The 17312-nt window shown below is 32.1% G+C and overlaps 3 protein-coding genes across 5 annotated transcripts; all 3 read left to right on the forward strand.

Moving 5' to 3' along the window:
• The first annotated feature begins 563 nt into the window (after positions 1-563).
• Positions 564-3791, forward strand: LOC148618985 (ras-related C3 botulinum toxin substrate 1-like). Its single transcript, XM_088578451.1, has 5 exons — positions 564-675; positions 1150-1221; positions 1641-1758; positions 2604-2666; positions 2924-3791. Exons 1-5 carry the CDS (start codon positions 641-643, stop codon positions 3212-3214), a joined length of 579 nt encoding a protein of 192 aa, XP_088434577.1. The 5' UTR covers positions 564-640; the 3' UTR covers positions 3215-3791.
• A 132-nt stretch (positions 3792-3923) lies between these two features.
• LOC148618986 (ras-related protein ced-10-like) lies at positions 3924-7983 on the forward strand. 2 transcript variants are annotated; one of them, XM_088578454.1, is made up of 6 exons: positions 3924-4355; positions 5037-5083; positions 5767-5838; positions 6324-6438; positions 6786-6848; positions 7486-7983. In XM_088578454.1, exons 2-6 carry the CDS (start codon positions 5049-5051, stop codon positions 7774-7776), a joined length of 576 nt encoding a protein of 191 aa, XP_088434580.1. In that variant the 5' UTR covers positions 3924-4355; positions 5037-5048; the 3' UTR covers positions 7777-7983. The 2 variants fall into 2 exon arrangements, with proteins under 2 accessions (XP_088434580.1, XP_088434579.1); XM_088578453.1 differs by lacking the exon at positions 3924-4355 and having other exon boundaries at positions 4449-5083.
• Positions 7984-11066: 3083 nt separating this feature from the next.
• On the forward strand, positions 11067-15502 carry LOC148618987 (ras-related C3 botulinum toxin substrate 2-like). 2 transcript variants are annotated; one of them, XM_088578455.1, is made up of 5 exons: positions 11072-11431; positions 12173-12244; positions 13221-13338; positions 14289-14351; positions 14801-15502. In XM_088578455.1, exons 1-5 carry the CDS (start codon positions 11397-11399, stop codon positions 15086-15088), a joined length of 576 nt encoding a protein of 191 aa, XP_088434581.1. In that variant the 5' UTR covers positions 11072-11396; the 3' UTR covers positions 15089-15502. The 2 variants fall into 2 exon arrangements, with proteins under 2 accessions (XP_088434582.1, XP_088434581.1); XM_088578456.1 differs by lacking the exon at positions 14289-14351 and having other exon boundaries at positions 11067-11431.
• The last annotated feature ends 1810 nt before the right edge of the window (positions 15503-17312 follow it).

The following is a 17312-nucleotide window of genomic DNA, read 5'->3' on the forward strand; positions in this document are numbered from 1 at the left end:
ACTAACAACTTGTTTTTGGTGAAAAACAGTATTTTCACGAAAACTAATGCCTTAGAAAATTAGTCTATTTCATAACCTCAAAATAAAATTGAAAGTAGAATAAGTCTTGCTTTAGTTCGACCTATTCTGGTGAACTAAAATTCTAGCCTTTTAAATAGTGTTATTCTACATTTTCTCGAAAGATATGGTTTTAAATAAGGTTGAAAATTCTAAAAATTAAGGGTTTATCATAGAAGCTTATAAGAAATGATAATATATGACCTTAAGAATGACTCATTCGGATTTGAACCTCTTGAAGGAAGTCAAAGTATAAAACTTATTATAAAAGTCCGCACATCCAAATGATACTGATGCTAAAAAACATAAATAAATTCAAAACAAATTCAAGCTCTACCATGTTCTAATATATTTTCTTAAACCATAAGGATAAACGTATAAAGAAGACCATAATTAAACCCGGACGAGTTATGCTATGAATGATAAATAAAGATCGATCGACTATTATACTAGTGCTTACGACATCCGGGTAATCATTGAGTTAATTTTAGAAAGTTAAATTTAGAAGCTTCGTGGAATGCCTATATAAAGTGGACAATTCCATGCTTATAATTTATTATATTAAGAAAGGTAAAACTTAAAGATGCAAAGTATAAAATGTGTTGTTGTAGGAGACGGGTATGTGAACTTTTATTCAATAAGTCTGTAAAAATTCATTGTTTTTATTATTATTTTAAAGCTATTACAAATATATGAATAATTGTTTCTTTTTTTTTCTCTCTCTAAACTATAATGTTATTTTTATTTTAACTTTGAAGTATTAAATTTGGTTTAACTTTTTAAAAATTGCTTATAAAAATGTTGACTAAAAAGTAGTTGATCAAAAAATATTGGGCAAGTCAACGTCAGTTGTATGTCATTGTACTGTTGACAACTGTTACGGTTCACTTGCCTGGTTACTTTTCTAATTACTTCCCTTGATTTTACTTCCACAGCTTTAATGGCTTCACCAACTGAACGAATCTTGCTAATTTTGTTTACTTCAAAACAACAAAATTTTAGCTCTTTGTGAATAATCATAGAAAGATATATAAAATTGATTTGAAATTTGATGTAAACGTTTTAGTCATAGTTTTAAACACAAATTTTCAGAGCTGTTGGAAAGACGTGTCTATTAATGAGCTACACAAGCAATACATTTCCAGGAGAATATGTTCCAACTGTGTATGTATTATTATCAAATTCTTGTTTTTTGTTTTTGTTTATGTTACCTACACGTCAAATAAATAACATACAACATATATTTGTTACTTATTTAATACAGGATTTCAAATGGTCAAAACAATCTCATGTAATAAAATTTTCATTCGTTTGTATTATATATGAACTTTTGGTCATAATTTATGACATCAAATCTATTTGATTTAAATCTACGAATTAAGATTTCCTTATATATTTTCCTTTTATTCATATGTCTTGTCATATATCACACTATGACTTTGGTATTTCCAAATGGGAACAAACGCATCGACTGATTTATGTCTTTATTATACTTCGATTGGAACCCTTTATTACATAAAAGGGAAACTAAGAACTACACTTGTCTACAAACTTCATATAATAGATTATACGAATAATTTCAGTTTTGACAATTACGCAGCCAACGTTAGGGTAAACAGCACTCTTATCCAGTTATGTCTATGGGATACTGCAGGACAAGAAGATTATGACCGAATACGACCCTTGTCGTATCCACTAACAGTAAGTATCATGATCAAAATAAAGCCGTGAAATTCAGCTATATTTTGCATCTTTAAAACAGGTTAGTCTAGTACAAAATCTGTCGGATGACTCTAAGATGTACTTACTGTATACTTTGGCAGTGTACACATACAGAAACACATCCGTTAAAGTCGTAGTTGAGCTTACTAATAATTCCAACTTATTGACAATTGAAAGACACACTTTTCTCGATTGATATACTGATAGGTCTGGTCAAACGGCCCTGTTAGGCATAGGGTTATAATTCATACTTTAATCACACGGACTATTAAATTAACTTATTGTAGATTAAAGTACTTTTGAAATTTGTTGATACGAGTCGAGATGGTTTATATCTTCCACAACTGTGCTTTTAATTTTGGCCCTCTTTTATACTTTTCTTCATTTAACTCATTTAAACGTCTTAAGTAGTAAGATTCCAAGGTTTCTACTTTTATTATAATGCTCATTTTTAAAACTTTTACCACCCATATATACTACTTAGTTACATCGAAAGCATAAATAGGTAACATACCTAGACTTAATTTAATTCAACTTAAAAGAAGGGGAAATATTCAATTCATGTATTTGTTTTATGCAAATTTTGTTTTCTCTAAATAATTGCAACAGTTGCAATTTTACCATTGGGTAATTAGACATTTACTTTCATGATGGTTGCAGTATTCAACAAAAAAAAAAGCAAGAATTGATCCGAGTGAAACATGCTCATTAGAAGAATAGATTTGTCATGTTTATTTTTATTCTCTTAATCGTATTATCATATTTGTCAAACAAAAATGGACGATTTAAAAAAATGTAGTATAATGTTGTTGTTTTAATTTCAGGACGTTTTCCTAGTATGTTTTTCTGTTGACAGTGTAACAAGTTTACAGAATATTGAACAGAAGGTAACATAAACAATATGATATCAAATGCCTCACTGAAATGATTAAAGTTAAAAAAAAACTTAAGAATTCAGAATCTTAATAAATCCTAGTAGTTAAATGAAACCTTGATAATAGACAAATTGGGAGTCTAGAGTAATCTAAAATACAATCTTAACAAATAATAAATGATAAAACACTTTGGAATCATTTACTAGTAAAGTGTTAGTCTTTCACATTACATTACTTCAACCGGGTTTAGGCAAATGTTATCGTTTCAGTGGTATCCAGAAGTTCGTCATCATTGTCCAGACATTCCAATGATATTAGTTGGAACAAAGTTAGACATTAAAGAGAAAAAAGACTGTACACAAGAGAAGATATCTTCCAAATCTCCATATGTGACGTATAATCAAGGACTTGTATTAGCGAACAAAATTGGTGCTATTAAGTACATGGAATGTTCCGCTAAATCCCAGAAAGGGATCAAGGAAGTGTTCGATGCTGCTATAAGAGCTGTGTTGATACCAACAAAAAAGGTGAAAAAACCTAGAAAATGCCGAATTGTGTAAAGCGAAGTTCTGGTTTACATATATCACAACGCCACCGCAGTCTGTACTGTTTTTACATTGTCGATCTGTCCGAAACACAATGAATTAATGATTTGAAAACTAATATGTTATGTTCAGTGAATTGCTAACATTGTGTCTTGCTTTTCAGATCTGTCTTAGTCCACAGTTCTGTTGGTGATTTTGACTTAATTTTCTCAATAGTTGGAAATTGAAACATTGGATCAAAAACATACTCATCAGAAATTTGTGTCCCTGGATTACATTCTTTTGATTACCGCTATAACCTTGGTTCCCTTGATTACTCTTTCTATTTATTTGATTTTTATTTTGGTTGTAAATACTTTCGTCTGTATTATATAGTCACACGAGAATGTGAAAAATTTGCTGTATCAGTTAATATGCACTTTCTCGAATTGTTAGACAAACACATCTCACCATCTACATATGATATAAATAGTGAAAAGTTTAACCTCTAGTTAAAGAGCTCAATCTCTTTGTAATATCTGCATATCATTTTTATTTCAATCTACACCTTTATTGCTTTTGTTTGTTACACAATAAAGGCATACTACACGTTTATGATTTTATTGTTCCAATCCCTTCGTTCTTTTAGTGGAGATAGAACCCGTGTTTTTCCCAAGTCATATTTCTTAAAGCTGATTTTATGTAAATTCAAGTTAATGTAGAACTCTACTATTTCACACTTGTTTGTCTTTTTTATTGTTAGCTTCTTTTTGTGAGTTCAAATGCGTATTTTTTTTAAACATTGCATAAAAACGACACATTCTACAAGTAACACTTGGAATAAAGAAAACCCCTCCTTAAGAAAAAATGTACCAAAATAAATAACAATCAAACCAACGTCTAAACCCAAATTTATTTTAAAGCACAATTTGAACATAATTTAAGTCGTCTGCTTTTTTTAGAGACAATAATGCCATACATCTTATAATATTACTATCTATTTTGAATAGAAATATTTTAATATTTTGGTTCCTGATTTAGACTTCCTATTACAGGATATGATATCAGATACGAAAACAAATATACCCAGAAAAGATTTATATGGCTTAATCCAAAGGTATAAATAAATTCGTCTGACAACATCCAAGAGAGTACACAGACGATCTGTTGCAATAAAGTAAGACACATTTGTAGAATTTAGGACAGAATTCTTCCTAGAGAGCTTTTTAAATTGCTCAGTAGCCTAGCTGGATTTGTATTGAAATCAACATCACTCTATTTCAAATTGCTATAATATCATAAAATGTTCCAAACTACTCATCTCATGCATTACTTGATTTCATTTCATTTCATTAAACATAAAGTGTAATAAAACGATAATTGCCATAGCAGGTTTAAAAACACTTGATTTACTGAAAGCAGTTGCATTCTCATTCTAATTAAAAAGTCTTTGTAGAAATAAATTACAAATGTAATCAGAATACAATTTTAAGCATTTTTGGATTTCATAATATTGTGCATTGTCATTGTCCACAAGCGAGAGTTGCGTGCATACCTTTCATTCACAAAAACAAAATAGTAGAAAAAACCCACTTTTTATCAATTATATATTTTTTTTTATTCATCGTGAACAAAAATGAAATTAGTTGTACCAATACCCGGAAAGACGAAATCGCAACAAATGACTTTCTAATGATGGTCTAACTATATATTCACCGTGACCTTAATATACTTGTACATGCAACAATTAATCTTTTCAAGAAGTATTTACAACATTATCCTAGATGTGTGTATATCCGGGTCGGTAGCAACACTCATGTTTTAGCGTTTAAGAATGCTGTGATTTATGTACTTGTAGTTTACACTGGATATGCATAGGGTGAAATGTGTTTTGCTTGGTGAAAGGTCAGTCAAATAGTTTTCTTGCAATATTGTAATGAACTGTGTCACATAATTCATAAGCTTTTAAACATTATCTTTAATACAATTGTTTAGATATCATCAGTAAAATATATTCAAAACGTAATAATAAACTGAGTTGAGTACGAGTAAAGCTGTTCATCTTGTATTATATTGTACATTAGTGTACGTATATAGTTGATTTTACTGTACAAAGGTATGAAACCGTTTAATAAAACGTTTTACCTTGTACCTTTTTCTTCGGGCAAGCAAATAAGCCCCAAATGGCGTCTGTATACGCCTCAACATCATATTTCTCGTCGCTTAATAATATATGTACATGATAAACTTATACTTGATAATTGATATAGGTGTGCGGAAATTAACATGAACTAATAAATTGATAATAGTTCCAGTTTTCTTCATTTAGAGCTGACTTAAAGGCATAAAAGATGTTGCAGTAACTGTTACATCAGATAGATTATTCAACTAATCGATTATTGTTATAGAAAAAGGATGTAAATGTTGTGATGTCTTAAACTTTCAACAGTTGTTGTATTTCAAGTTGCAAAGTAATAAGTTTCATTTAATGTGATTGATACCTTACAGAACTCTGTACACTTGGATAATATAATAAAACAAATAACCATACAATACTGTTTATAACTGTTATCTTTATTCAATTTCAGCAAGGTTGGGAAGACTTCGTTGATCCTGTCTTTTGCTTATGGTTCTTTCGAAGATGCTTCAGTTCCGCCGATGTAAGTTTATCACAGCCGTTTAACTTACTCATTCTTTTTAACTCGCTACGATAGGTCGAGCACACTTTTTTCTATTCATGGCGTTTTATGTTGAAAGTAAAAGCAAATGCTTTATGTTTAAAAAGAAACGGAATATTCATAACCCGAGAACAAAGTTTAGGCCCAGAGCAGACAAAACATCATTAATAATACAAATTAACTAAAAGACACACAGCAACTTAAAAAAATAAGTGCAACCGAGACATTATTAAGAGCAGAGAGTGTGGATACGCAGGATGAAAGTTCATCATGACTTTTGTTCAAAATAGGCACAATTTTTTTTTACATGATAAATTGTACATGTAGCTCATAATTTGTTTGATGAAATTCGGTATTTTGTTTATGCACCATGCTCAGTCTTAAGTGAGAATTGAAATAATTATAAACAAATGCATTTCTCATCATCATTTTCAGAAAAAAACTAATAAAGTTGTTGCATTTCACAGTTTTGATTTCAAGACTTCGCTTCCGTACCTTTCCGACAAGGTGGATCTTACACTATGGGATACTAGCAATGATCATGAGCTAGATGATTTCCGGCCTTTCTCTTACCTACTCACAGTAAGTGTCAGATAGTTACATAAGGCAAACGGTACAAAAATGTGTTTCAGAAGGTAATAAAATAATTGGTAGAAAAACACATACACCAGTTAACTATACATGATTAGTACATTTAATTCATCCAATTCCATTAAACATTGCAGAGGTCACGATCAGTTTTTATTTCATTGTACATTCAATCGTCCATTCACAATTTTATTCTCCCAAGAGGATGCATGCATTTAACAACTTTTCAGTAAAAAAATATTCTTAAATTGCAGCATGTCATGTATTGTTAGTACATACAGATAAAATAATACACTTTTTCAGGTAAGAATCTCATGCAGTCTGTATGTAATCTTTTGTAGGATGCATTTCTGATGTGTTTCGCCATAAATGATGAGAACAGTTATAAGAAGATTGAGGAAAATGTATGCTAATTAGAATTTCGTGATTAAGACAAGATTTCAGAATAAAACTCTATACTTAATTTCAACGAACAACGACTTATCGCCGTACTTGACTTCAACTAAAAAATAAGGCATTATGTTAAGAATATTACGTTTGTAGACCAGCAGGCATTACAACGATCTCTGACATTAAATTAACAGTTTTAATCCAGCACCCTTGGTAGATTTTCAAATATACCATGTTTAGGTAAAAGCACAAAAAACAAGACATATTCCGGTAGTGTCCTGACAGGAAAGGCTTATCGAGATGCTATCTTAACGCAAAAATGGGCTACCAAATACTTACTAGGTTTATTGTTAAGTCGCAAATAATCGATCGACTGACATACTAATTTTTCAGAATCCAATATATTTGTAAAAATAATCGATCGTTCACTATTGTTGCTTTGTATGTGTTGTTTTGGTTGTTTTGTGTTCTTTGTTGTGTGTGTCTGTTTTCCATGTCTGGTTTGTCTCCGTGGATTGCATTCTTTTGATGTCCTTCAGAATCTTGGTTCCCTTGATTATTCTTTCAGTTGTAATACTGAATTTATGTAATACTTAACATTTACAAAATCTAAAGATCCTGCTAATTATAATTATTTTTTGTTTTATTAAGATTTTACCAGAAATGCAACAATTCAACCCAGATACACCAGTAGTTCTTATAGGTATTAAAACTGACTTACGATATAAGTGTGGTGAAAATCGCACAGACGATGGCATGCAAAGGGAAAAATTGATTTCATATAAACAAGGAATAGAAATGGCTGAACGAATTAAGGCGGTGAAGTATATGGAATGCTCACCAAAAAGTGGGGACGGGGTTAAGTCGGTGATAGAAGAGGTCATTCGAATTGTCACTAGTGAAAAGATACAGACCAGCACCTCTAACTGTTTTGTGTTGTGATGATATTTGGAACCTTTTCGCTCTTAGAGGATGTTATGTGAAGAACAGAGAGAGGACACATTACGGATGTTTCTAATAAACTTATTATTCAAGGGCCTTATGTCCTATCCTCAGTTTGTACATTTGAAAATAAATATAGATGGCTTGTTACCATCAAATACAAAAAAGAACGGTGTACATGTATCGTACCTTGAGGATTTGTATAATTTAACATTAAAAGTATATAGGCATCGTTAGAACGATTACGAAAAAACCATATGAAATCATTACTTCGTATAAAAGAAATGGCATTAAAAAGACATTTCAACAACCTCTTTATATATCACGAGAATAGGTATGGTGTATATCTCAGAGACAACAACCCCACCGGGATGACAATGCATTTGGATAAAGAAGAGAGTTTCATGTAGAACCTTGCCCTTTGTATATTTATTTATATCTGAGCAGTCCAAACGCCTAACTGCATACTTATAAATTAGGTATACGGTCATTGACAAATGTATTACTTCCTGTTGTGAAGTCACATACGTCAGTCTTTTTAAGTTACCAGTATGTGACTCGTTTCGAAAGAAAACTTAAAAAAAAACATCATATTTCTTTTAAATATTTATTGAAGTATAAAGCGATAGCAGTGCACTGACTTGGCAAAAAAACATGATTGAAATTGATAGAAATCCGACTTTAATCTGTGAAAATCATCAAAACGGCTTTGCGTTTTCCTTCGGCTCTATGCTTTATGCGTTTATTAGTTTTATGTCAAATCTGTGCACTGTTATCAGAATAAAAATTCCGATGACACAATATCTACTTAACGCGATAGATTAAGTTACTAAAGATTGGGATTTAGAAAATATAAGTTTTGTTCTTTAGGACTATCAAACGTTTTAGATATTTAAAAAGAACGCTAAACATGTAAGAAAGCAAGGTATTTTATGACACTTCTCACTTCTCACCACGCTCCATAAATTGGAATTATAACTTTAAAGTTCTTATGGATGCCGTCGAGGACTATGCAAGAAAATGGATAAAACGAGAACAAGAAGACATTGATTCTCTGTCAGAGTGGTTGAAGGCCGTGATGTCTTTAATTTTGAAATGAATGAAAGTTTTAGGTAGGTCAATGAGTGCCAAGGCTACATCAGTTTTCAAAGACCCCGATGTAGCAAAAACATTGTCTACTATACATGACAAATATGTTGTCGTACCAGCAGACAAAGCCCAAAACAACATTGTTTTTGTCTGCAAAACGTTTTATATCCAATGTTTATTATCAGAGGTAGACGTACAAAATAATAGCAGTGATAAGACCTACACTGCTACCACTCTTTCCAAAGAAGAGATTGTGGAAAACCATAAATCTGCGCTATCCTCTTTTAGTCTCTCTACCAAGGACAATGATTGTGATTTACCGTCTATGTAGTGGATTCCTAAAGAATCCATACAAACAACGTTTCATAGCCGGATCTGCAAAATGTACCACCAAACCTCTTTCAAAACTTTTAACTTCTATACTCACAACTGTCAAAGAGGGTCTACAGTCTTACCACAACACTTGTTACTCCCGTAGTGGTATTAATTCAATGTGGATCCTGAAAAATTCAAAAGATCTTTTGGAGACAATCAGTTCAAGACTATTATCTGAATATAATAGCATTAAAACCTATGGTTTTTCAACACTGTATACCTCTATTCCCCATACTCAGTTGAAATCCCCACTTAAAAACATTACACATCGTTTTTTTCCAAAAAAGATGGTACACCTAGATACAAATATATAGTTCTTGGTAGAGATTCCTCATACTTTGTAAGAAATAATTCCAAATCATCTTCCAAATATACAGAGGAAGATGTTTACAAAATGCTGGAATTTTTAATCGACAACATATTTGTCCAGTGTGGTGGACGTGTTTTTCAACAAACAGTCGGCATTCCAATGGGAACAAATTGTGTCCCTCTACTAGCTGACCTATTCCTTCACTCTTATGAGGCTGACTTTATAGCTGATCTGATCAGAAAGAAAGAATATTGTTTGGCTAGATCCTTCAATCTCAGTTTCCGCTATATAGATGACGTGTTATCTTTAAACAATCCTAATTTCGGGGATTTGATACATCGCATCTACCCAAAAGAACTTGAGATAAAGGATACTACAGACACTGTGAAGTCAGCCTCATATCTTGACCTACACTTAGAAATCGATGGTAAAGGAAAACTATTGACAAAACTTTACGACAAACGTGATGACTTTTCATTCAGAATTGTCAATTTTCCTTTCATCTGTGGCAACATCCCTTCGGCTCCTGCGTATGGAGTGTTCATATCACAACTCATACGTTATGCCAGAGCTTGCCGAAACTACGCAGACTTTTTGTATCGCAATAGAACTCTAACAAATAGGCTTGTGGAACAGGGTTATGTTGCTACAAGATTGAAGTCATCACTACAGAAGTTTTATGGTCGTCATCATGAACTCGTGGATCGTTATGGTGTATCCATCAGCACCATGAAAACTGATTTATTCAACAGGTCATGGTTTTCCTTTCCTCGTTTGTCTACCCCGGACTTGACTTTTGATGAGCAACTCGGTGGGTGTTTCTAGAAAAGCAGAGGACGCTTACCCTACCGGTGCACCTGGTCCATACTCATTTACTTTTGTAACTTTGTATGTATGATTTTAGTTGCTTTGTGTTCTTTGTTGTGTGTGTCTGTTTTCCATGTCTGGTCTTTGTCCCTGGATTAAATTCTTTTGATTACCGCTGTAACCTTGGTTCCCTTGATTACTCTTTAAACACATTTATTAATATATCTAACAGGAGGTACTTATATTAATGTTTTGCATTGTTGAAAATATCCATCATCTTGCTTTTGTTGGGTTGCAACTAATCTAGGAAAAAAATTATCTTGAAAATCCATTAAAAAAGGTACAACAATCCGTTCCCCATTTTGGTCACTTCACCTAGGTTAAATACTTTTTGTTGTTAAGTTGTTCAGCGTAATTTGTTTTACCCAACTTTATGAACATACACTTGTGCATGTGTTGACCCTGCTGAATTTTACACAATATTTTATTCTGATATAAATACATAACAAAGCTCGTGTCACGTACATTTACCACGAAACAAAATAATGCTTTGTTTTCAGGAAATCAATATCATATCAATTTCCCCCATCCCCCAAAAATGTATTGATTTCAAATTTCCACCAATTCATTTTCGAAGTATATACTTGGTAGCTAGCATATTCAAAATGAAAGGTCATGTCCATCTTCCTTGAAATAATCGATGACGGAAGTAAAACTAATGTTCAAGGTTTCTTGTCATCGAAAACATTCTAAAACGGATCAGCTTTTCATATACATGTATATCCAAAACGTTGTAAATGGATATTTTAAAAAAGTGTTACTAAACTTAAAGTGTCATAAGCAGAACTGTGTCTAATATTGAAGACGCGAACTTCGCTCAAATCAAGGAACTAAAACCACGTAATGAATTGCTACTTAATGTCAGGAAGCTAAACTACAACTAAGTTAAGTTTTAATGAACAACTAGACGGTGTATACACTACGGGATTGACAATCTTTGTGTAATTAAGGATGGAAGAACTACGTCGTTAAAATTAGGATGCAACATATAAAATGTGTTGTAGTCGGTGATGGGTAAGTCAAATGATGTATTTGTTTCTTATTATTTTGTGTTTCGTTTGCAGATATTCTTAATTTTCATATTTAAAAAAATAAAGCGTAAATAATTTTAAGATGCAATCTAAGGATCCTAAACTTGGGATATATACTTAGTGTTTATATAGTATGAAAATAAAAAAAAATATACCGATCATGTAAATATTGCAGTTTATGTGTTTTATCAAGCAGTAGCCTATAAAACCGTATACTTTGAAAGTCGTGGTAAAATCTGCCAACCAGCAAACTTAATGGGTATCGGATCATCGATGCAGCACAAACAATTAAAAATGATAGAAGTCTAAAGGATTGTATATATATATATATATACCAATTTTTACCAATATATATATATAGGTAACGTCTCAGAATGTGACGACTATTCGCTACACTGCTCCATCGTTATGATCAGCTAGTTTTTAATAAAAAATCATTAAGTTCAGGTCATAAAAGAAATAAGTTTTACGTCCATTAAGCTGTTCTGTAATATTTCCTGACAGTTTTAAAACAAATTGACTGGTTTAAAAAAAATTTTAAAGTGTCAACAGACGATTCTAGGATGTATCTATAATGTTAAACGCTCGCGGACCTTGGACATGTTACTCCCTGGTTTTCATTACATCCAATTTAAATAACATATATAAAATCGCAAGATTAATTACTGATAGTTTGAAAAAAACCATTTTGATTAACTTTCATGAGTTACAATTTGCTTTTCAGAAATGTGGGAAAGACGTGTTTACTGATGTGTTACTCAACCAATAGCTTTAGGGAAGAATATGTGCCAACTATGTAAGTTATGTATGAAAGAAAGGGAGGGATATTACAGATAAATTGAGATAGTGCCTAACTGTGTAGGTTACAGAATGATGTTAAACAGAAACAGTATTTGACAATTTCAGTGAAATCAAGTGAAATCACATGTGACACATTTTTTGAATCTAGAAACAGAAAGAACAAATATTAGGTCAAGGAAATAATGACGTACAACATGTAATCAGAAACACACAGGGAAATAAAACTAAATAAACTACTCTGGTTCTCCAAACATATTAAGACCATCAAGTGCAAATTTCTTCTCATTTAGGAAGGTAAAAAAGAACAAGCACAAATGTTGACGTTCTTAGTTCAGTTGAAAACAAAATTTAGCAGCAAACAAGGGCATATGTTCTCTAACGGGTGATCTCCATGAGATTATCAGCTGTCTTATTCTCAATTTAAAACTTTAGAATTAAATAAAAATAAGCAATACTGAACGTAAAACGAGGAGAAATAATGGAAACAAAACAAATGGACGCACATCAAGATGCAAAACTCAAAGGAACTAAAACGTACACACACACTAATGGACAGAACGAACCAAACTAAAATACCAGATGAGCGGGAATGGAACTCATGTGCATTGGAATGATGCAACTCTTCTTTGTCGTAGAGACAAAAGTCCTTTCTTCATATGTCTACCATAATTTTATTGATCGTAGTCGGATGTTCCATAGAATAAAACCAAATCATTTCTTATGGCTTAATATACACAACTGATGTATATAGAAAAAAATGATGAGATTTTTAGTAGGTTTGTGATTTTCGTTTTTCTTTGTGTACTTGTGGACCTTTTATGATGTTATGTTGTTCTCTTCGTTGTTTCGTTCAAAGATTTTATACCTGATAATAAAACTCGAAATCTTTGCTGTAACATCAAGGCGAGAAGCTACATTACATCCTAAACGAGACATACCATCATTTGAGATTTTGATTTTCTGTCTTGCAGATTTGATAATTACAAGACTACACTATTATTAAATGATAAGCATATTGAGTTAGGGCTATGGGACACAGCAGGACAAGAAGACTATGACAGGTTCCGTCCACTATCGTATCCTCAAACCGTAGGTATTTGATGTAATTGTTCTTCTAGTTGAAAACGAACATAGTCACTTCTAGAAGAAACCATTACTATTCACTTCTAGTAGAATCTGTTATTTATTCCCTTCTAGATAAAAGCAGAAATATTAACGTCAGAGTCAAATCATTTAACATTTCGCAGTCAGGCATAAAGCAGCCTGTATGGCGAGTATCTCTAAATAGTTTTCATTATCTTAATTACTGGTTGTATTAACTATCAGTAGATACTGCATGATAGTTTTATCGATAATTTCGCTGCAACTGAAATAGTAGTGTTTTGATTATTCTTGATTGGTCATTGCAATGTATGTTTGATCATGTAAAAAAAGTCAATGTAACAGTAAAACGTTTTCATGAGTGTTATCAAAAACAAAACATATCAACTAAACAGTATACAAAACAATAAACTCGATAAATCTTGTTAATATTTTTCTACCTTATTTTTCTATATATTCGATATTTAAGTTTTTTTTTGTAATTAATTCTAAATGAACATCACGGTCAATTAAGGATCATCGGTCAAATAAAAGAAAAGTACGATTAACATTGCACTTGGTTGACATCAAAGATACCTCCAATATATCTCATGGAAGAAGTTCCATTATGTTTGATAAAAAAAACAACACACACACACACACACACATAAAAACTAGACACTGAACAAAAAATTTGTTTCTGAATCCACGTCGAGAAGTTCCTGTAATTGAAATATAATGAATGTATGCATTAATGTTTACGTTTCTGCTATACTATTCACGAATGATTCATTCATATTTTTTGTATATGAATATTTAAATTAATATTACATATTTATTATTTTGAGAAGTTCCCGGTCCGTAATTAACATTTAGTTGCATTATCCGTTCTGAAGTAAGGTTTTGTTATATTCATCTTAGTATATAAGAATCAATCATATAATTTTGAACCTTTTTAGGATGTCTTTTTAGTGTGTTTCTCTATTTCTCATCGTCCAAGTTGGGTAAATGTGACAGAAAAAGTGAGTTTTGCTAGTATACACAAACATTCGATTCTGTGTATTTTACGTGGTTTTCGTGTAGTTTCACATCACTCGGTTTCAAAACAAAACAGTATGTAAAATTCATATTAAAGCTCGATTAACATAACCCATGATAAAATTCGCTTATTTTATAATTATTGTTAAATAATTGTAAAAAAATATCATTAAAAAATGTTTGTGCACTACGGACAGACTAGTAGTACTTTATTGTATTAATTTTTTATTATTTTTACGCCAAATATATATATTTCTGCAATTAATAGATACCTTTATGAAATCTTGTTATTTACATCAGGTTCTCCAACGATATAGATATTGTTATACGAACACTTAGGGCAACCAGCATGTCATAACATTCAGATGTGTTACACTTTACTGATATTCATCCATACATATTAATAAATTGTGCTATCTTGCCTATATTGAAGTGGATACCAGAGATCAGACACCATTGTCCGAATACGCCAGTTGTGTTAGTCGGGACGAAGTTGGATACACGTCCAATTGAAGAATATTCTCGAGCAAAACACGATGAATTTGTGATGTATCAAGAGGGACAAAACTTAGCAAATAGGGTGCGAGCTGTTTCGTATAAAGAGTGTTCTTCAAAAACACAAGAAGGCTTAAACAGTGTGTTTGAAGAGGCAGTCAAGGCTGTTATTTGTCCAGGTTATTTTAGGCATCCGCAAAAGAAGAAAAGTTGTACACTTTTGTAGGAAAATATTACAAACTAATCTTTTATCTTATTTGCAATGAAAATATCTCAAAACGACAACCAATATTGCTAAGCAATTACAAGTAATAGATAAAAACAATCTAAATACTCTGTTGAAAGGATAATAAAGGAAGTAAATTCTTTGAAGACCTTGGGTCGAGAGTAGTACTTTTGTGAGGCTTTAATAAACCAAATTGTACATTGCGTCAAAACAGAATGATATGTTAGATGTTTAATAGGTTTATATCTCTTAATCATTCCCTACCAATTCATGCTTACTATATATATGATTGACATTTTTCTATTCGCACGACAAAAAGGATTTTGTTTTGCTATTATTTTTATATTGATGTATTACTTTTAAACTTTACTCGCTTTATAAGTTGCCATTTTTCGAATTAAACAATAAATTATTGTTTTGATACTTTATTTGAAAGTTGTTTGGCAGTGCACTTAGTTCAATCTGTTTTATTTCATTCAGTGCATAGCATCAATTGAAATGTTGTGTACAGGGACTATATATAATTGAAAGGGTGTTGTTCACTAGAAATATCGACATTTGCATGTTGTTTATAGGAATCATTGACAATTAGTGCGTTGTTCACAAGAACTATTGTCAACCGTATATCTTTCTTTACTTTAAATATTGACAATTAGAATCCTGTTCACTGCAAACATCGACAATCATTATGTTGCTCAATGGCATTATTGACAATTGGGGTGCTCTCGTTTTTCAAAGATACTGATGTAACCAAAACATTGTCAACTATACGAGAAGAGTATGTTGTGTACCAACAGATAAAGCAACAAAAAATGTTTATATCAATGCTAACAGTAACTAGACTTAGTACTGCTACCACACTCTATAATGAAGACATGTTTGAGAACCATAAATTTGTGCTCGATTATTATCGGAATATAGTAGCATTATGACATTATTTTTTCAAATCTTTACACTATTATTCTCCATACTCAATTGAAATCCTGCCTCAAAAGCATCATTTATTGCTGTTTCTCCAAGAAAGATGGAAAATATAAATATAAGTACGACAGAGATTCTTCACACTTTGTGAAAAACAATATACCGAAGATGTTGTTCAAGTGCTGCGATTCTTTTTATGGGCAAGCATTTTCCATCAGACGGTCGGCAATCCAATGGGAACACATTGTGCTTTGTTACTCGCTGAGATATTCCTTCACCCTTATGAGGCTGCCGTTATAGCTGATCTTATTCAAAATAGGGACAATCGGTTGGAAAGAACATTTAATATTAGTTTCCATAATATAGATTACATTTTGTGTTTAAACAATTCTAGATTCATGCATCTACCCAAAGAACTTGAGAGAAAAGATACTAAAAACACTATTAAGTAAGCCTCATATCTTAACATACCCTTAGAGATTGCGGGAAAACTCATGACTGTGATATGCAACAAAGACAGTGACTTCTTATTTATTATCGTCAAATTTCCTTTCATCCGTTGCAAAATTCCTTCAACACCTGCTTATTAACATTTTATTTCACAACCCATACGTTATGACGGAGCTGTCAAAAAGTACGAGAGGTATTGTACAGAGCTACACTTCTTATAGTTAAGCATACTGAACAAAGTTTGCATTAAGGTCATCACTACAAAAAAATATTGTCGTCACCATGAACTAGTGGATCGTTACGGTATATCAATTTGCAGCACGAGAACCGTGTCATAGATTACTTTTCCTCATTTGTGTACCCCGGGGATGACATTCTATGAGCATCCTGAGCAGATGACGCTTGCCCTAGCTACCGATCCATGCTGCAAGTATTCAGTGGAGTAGGGGTTGCTAATTTACTTTTGTTACCATGTGCGTGTCATTTTGATAGTTTTATTTTCTTTGTTATGTGTGTCTATTGCCTTGTCTTGTCGTTGTCAGTGGATTGTGTTCCCCTTGATTAACGTTCTAATACTGGAATGGTTCAACCAATGCCTTTTGGGTCTTTGTAGGCTGTATTACTGATCCAGTCAACTACCATTAAGAAAAGGAAAAGGAGAGAGAAGATAACTTTGTCGTACACCAATTGTTACAGTGAATGATTCAGTCATAGTTCCATTGTGTATTACCTTTGATAATCTTTTGTGGAATTCCATAGTGCCCAAGCCGTAGCTAATTGGAAGGATAACTTTTGACACTTTACTGTTAATTGCATGTTTACAGATAACTTTTCATTGACAGTCCTCGGCGTG

This window comes from Perna viridis, chromosome 4, assembly GCF_037379345.1.
Source record: "Perna viridis isolate PV_CMFRI_1.1 ecotype Kerala chromosome 4, ASM3737934v1, whole genome shotgun sequence".
Taxonomy (NCBI): domain Eukaryota; kingdom Metazoa; phylum Mollusca; class Bivalvia; order Mytilida; family Mytilidae; genus Perna; species Perna viridis.

Coding starts and splice junctions, on each gene's coding strand:
- LOC148618985 (XM_088578451.1), top strand. CDS start 641: ATGCAAAGTATAAAATGTGTTGTTGTAGGAGACGG. Junction 676..1,149: donor TGTGTTGTTGTAGGAGACGG/GTATGTGAACTT, acceptor ACAAATTTTCAG/AGCTGTTGGAAAGACGTGTC. Junction 1,222..1,640: donor GGAGAATATGTTCCAACTGT/GTATGTATTATT, acceptor GAATAATTTCAG/TTTTGACAATTACGCAGCCA.
- LOC148618986 (XM_088578454.1), top strand. CDS start 5,049: ATGCATAGGGTGAAATGTGTTTTGCTTGGTGAAAG. Junction 6,439..6,785: donor CTTTCTCTTACCTACTCACA/GTAAGTGTCAGA, acceptor AATCTTTTGTAG/GATGCATTTCTGATGTGTTT. Junction 6,849..7,485: donor ATAAGAAGATTGAGGAAAAT/GTATGCTAATTA, acceptor TGTTTTATTAAG/ATTTTACCAGAAATGCAACA.
- LOC148618987 (XM_088578455.1), top strand. CDS start 11,397: ATGCAACATATAAAATGTGTTGTAGTCGGTGATGG. Junction 11,432..12,172: donor TGTGTTGTAGTCGGTGATGG/GTAAGTCAAATG, acceptor TTTGCTTTTCAG/AAATGTGGGAAAGACGTGTT. Junction 13,339..14,288: donor CACTATCGTATCCTCAAACC/GTAGGTATTTGA, acceptor GAACCTTTTTAG/GATGTCTTTTTAGTGTGTTT.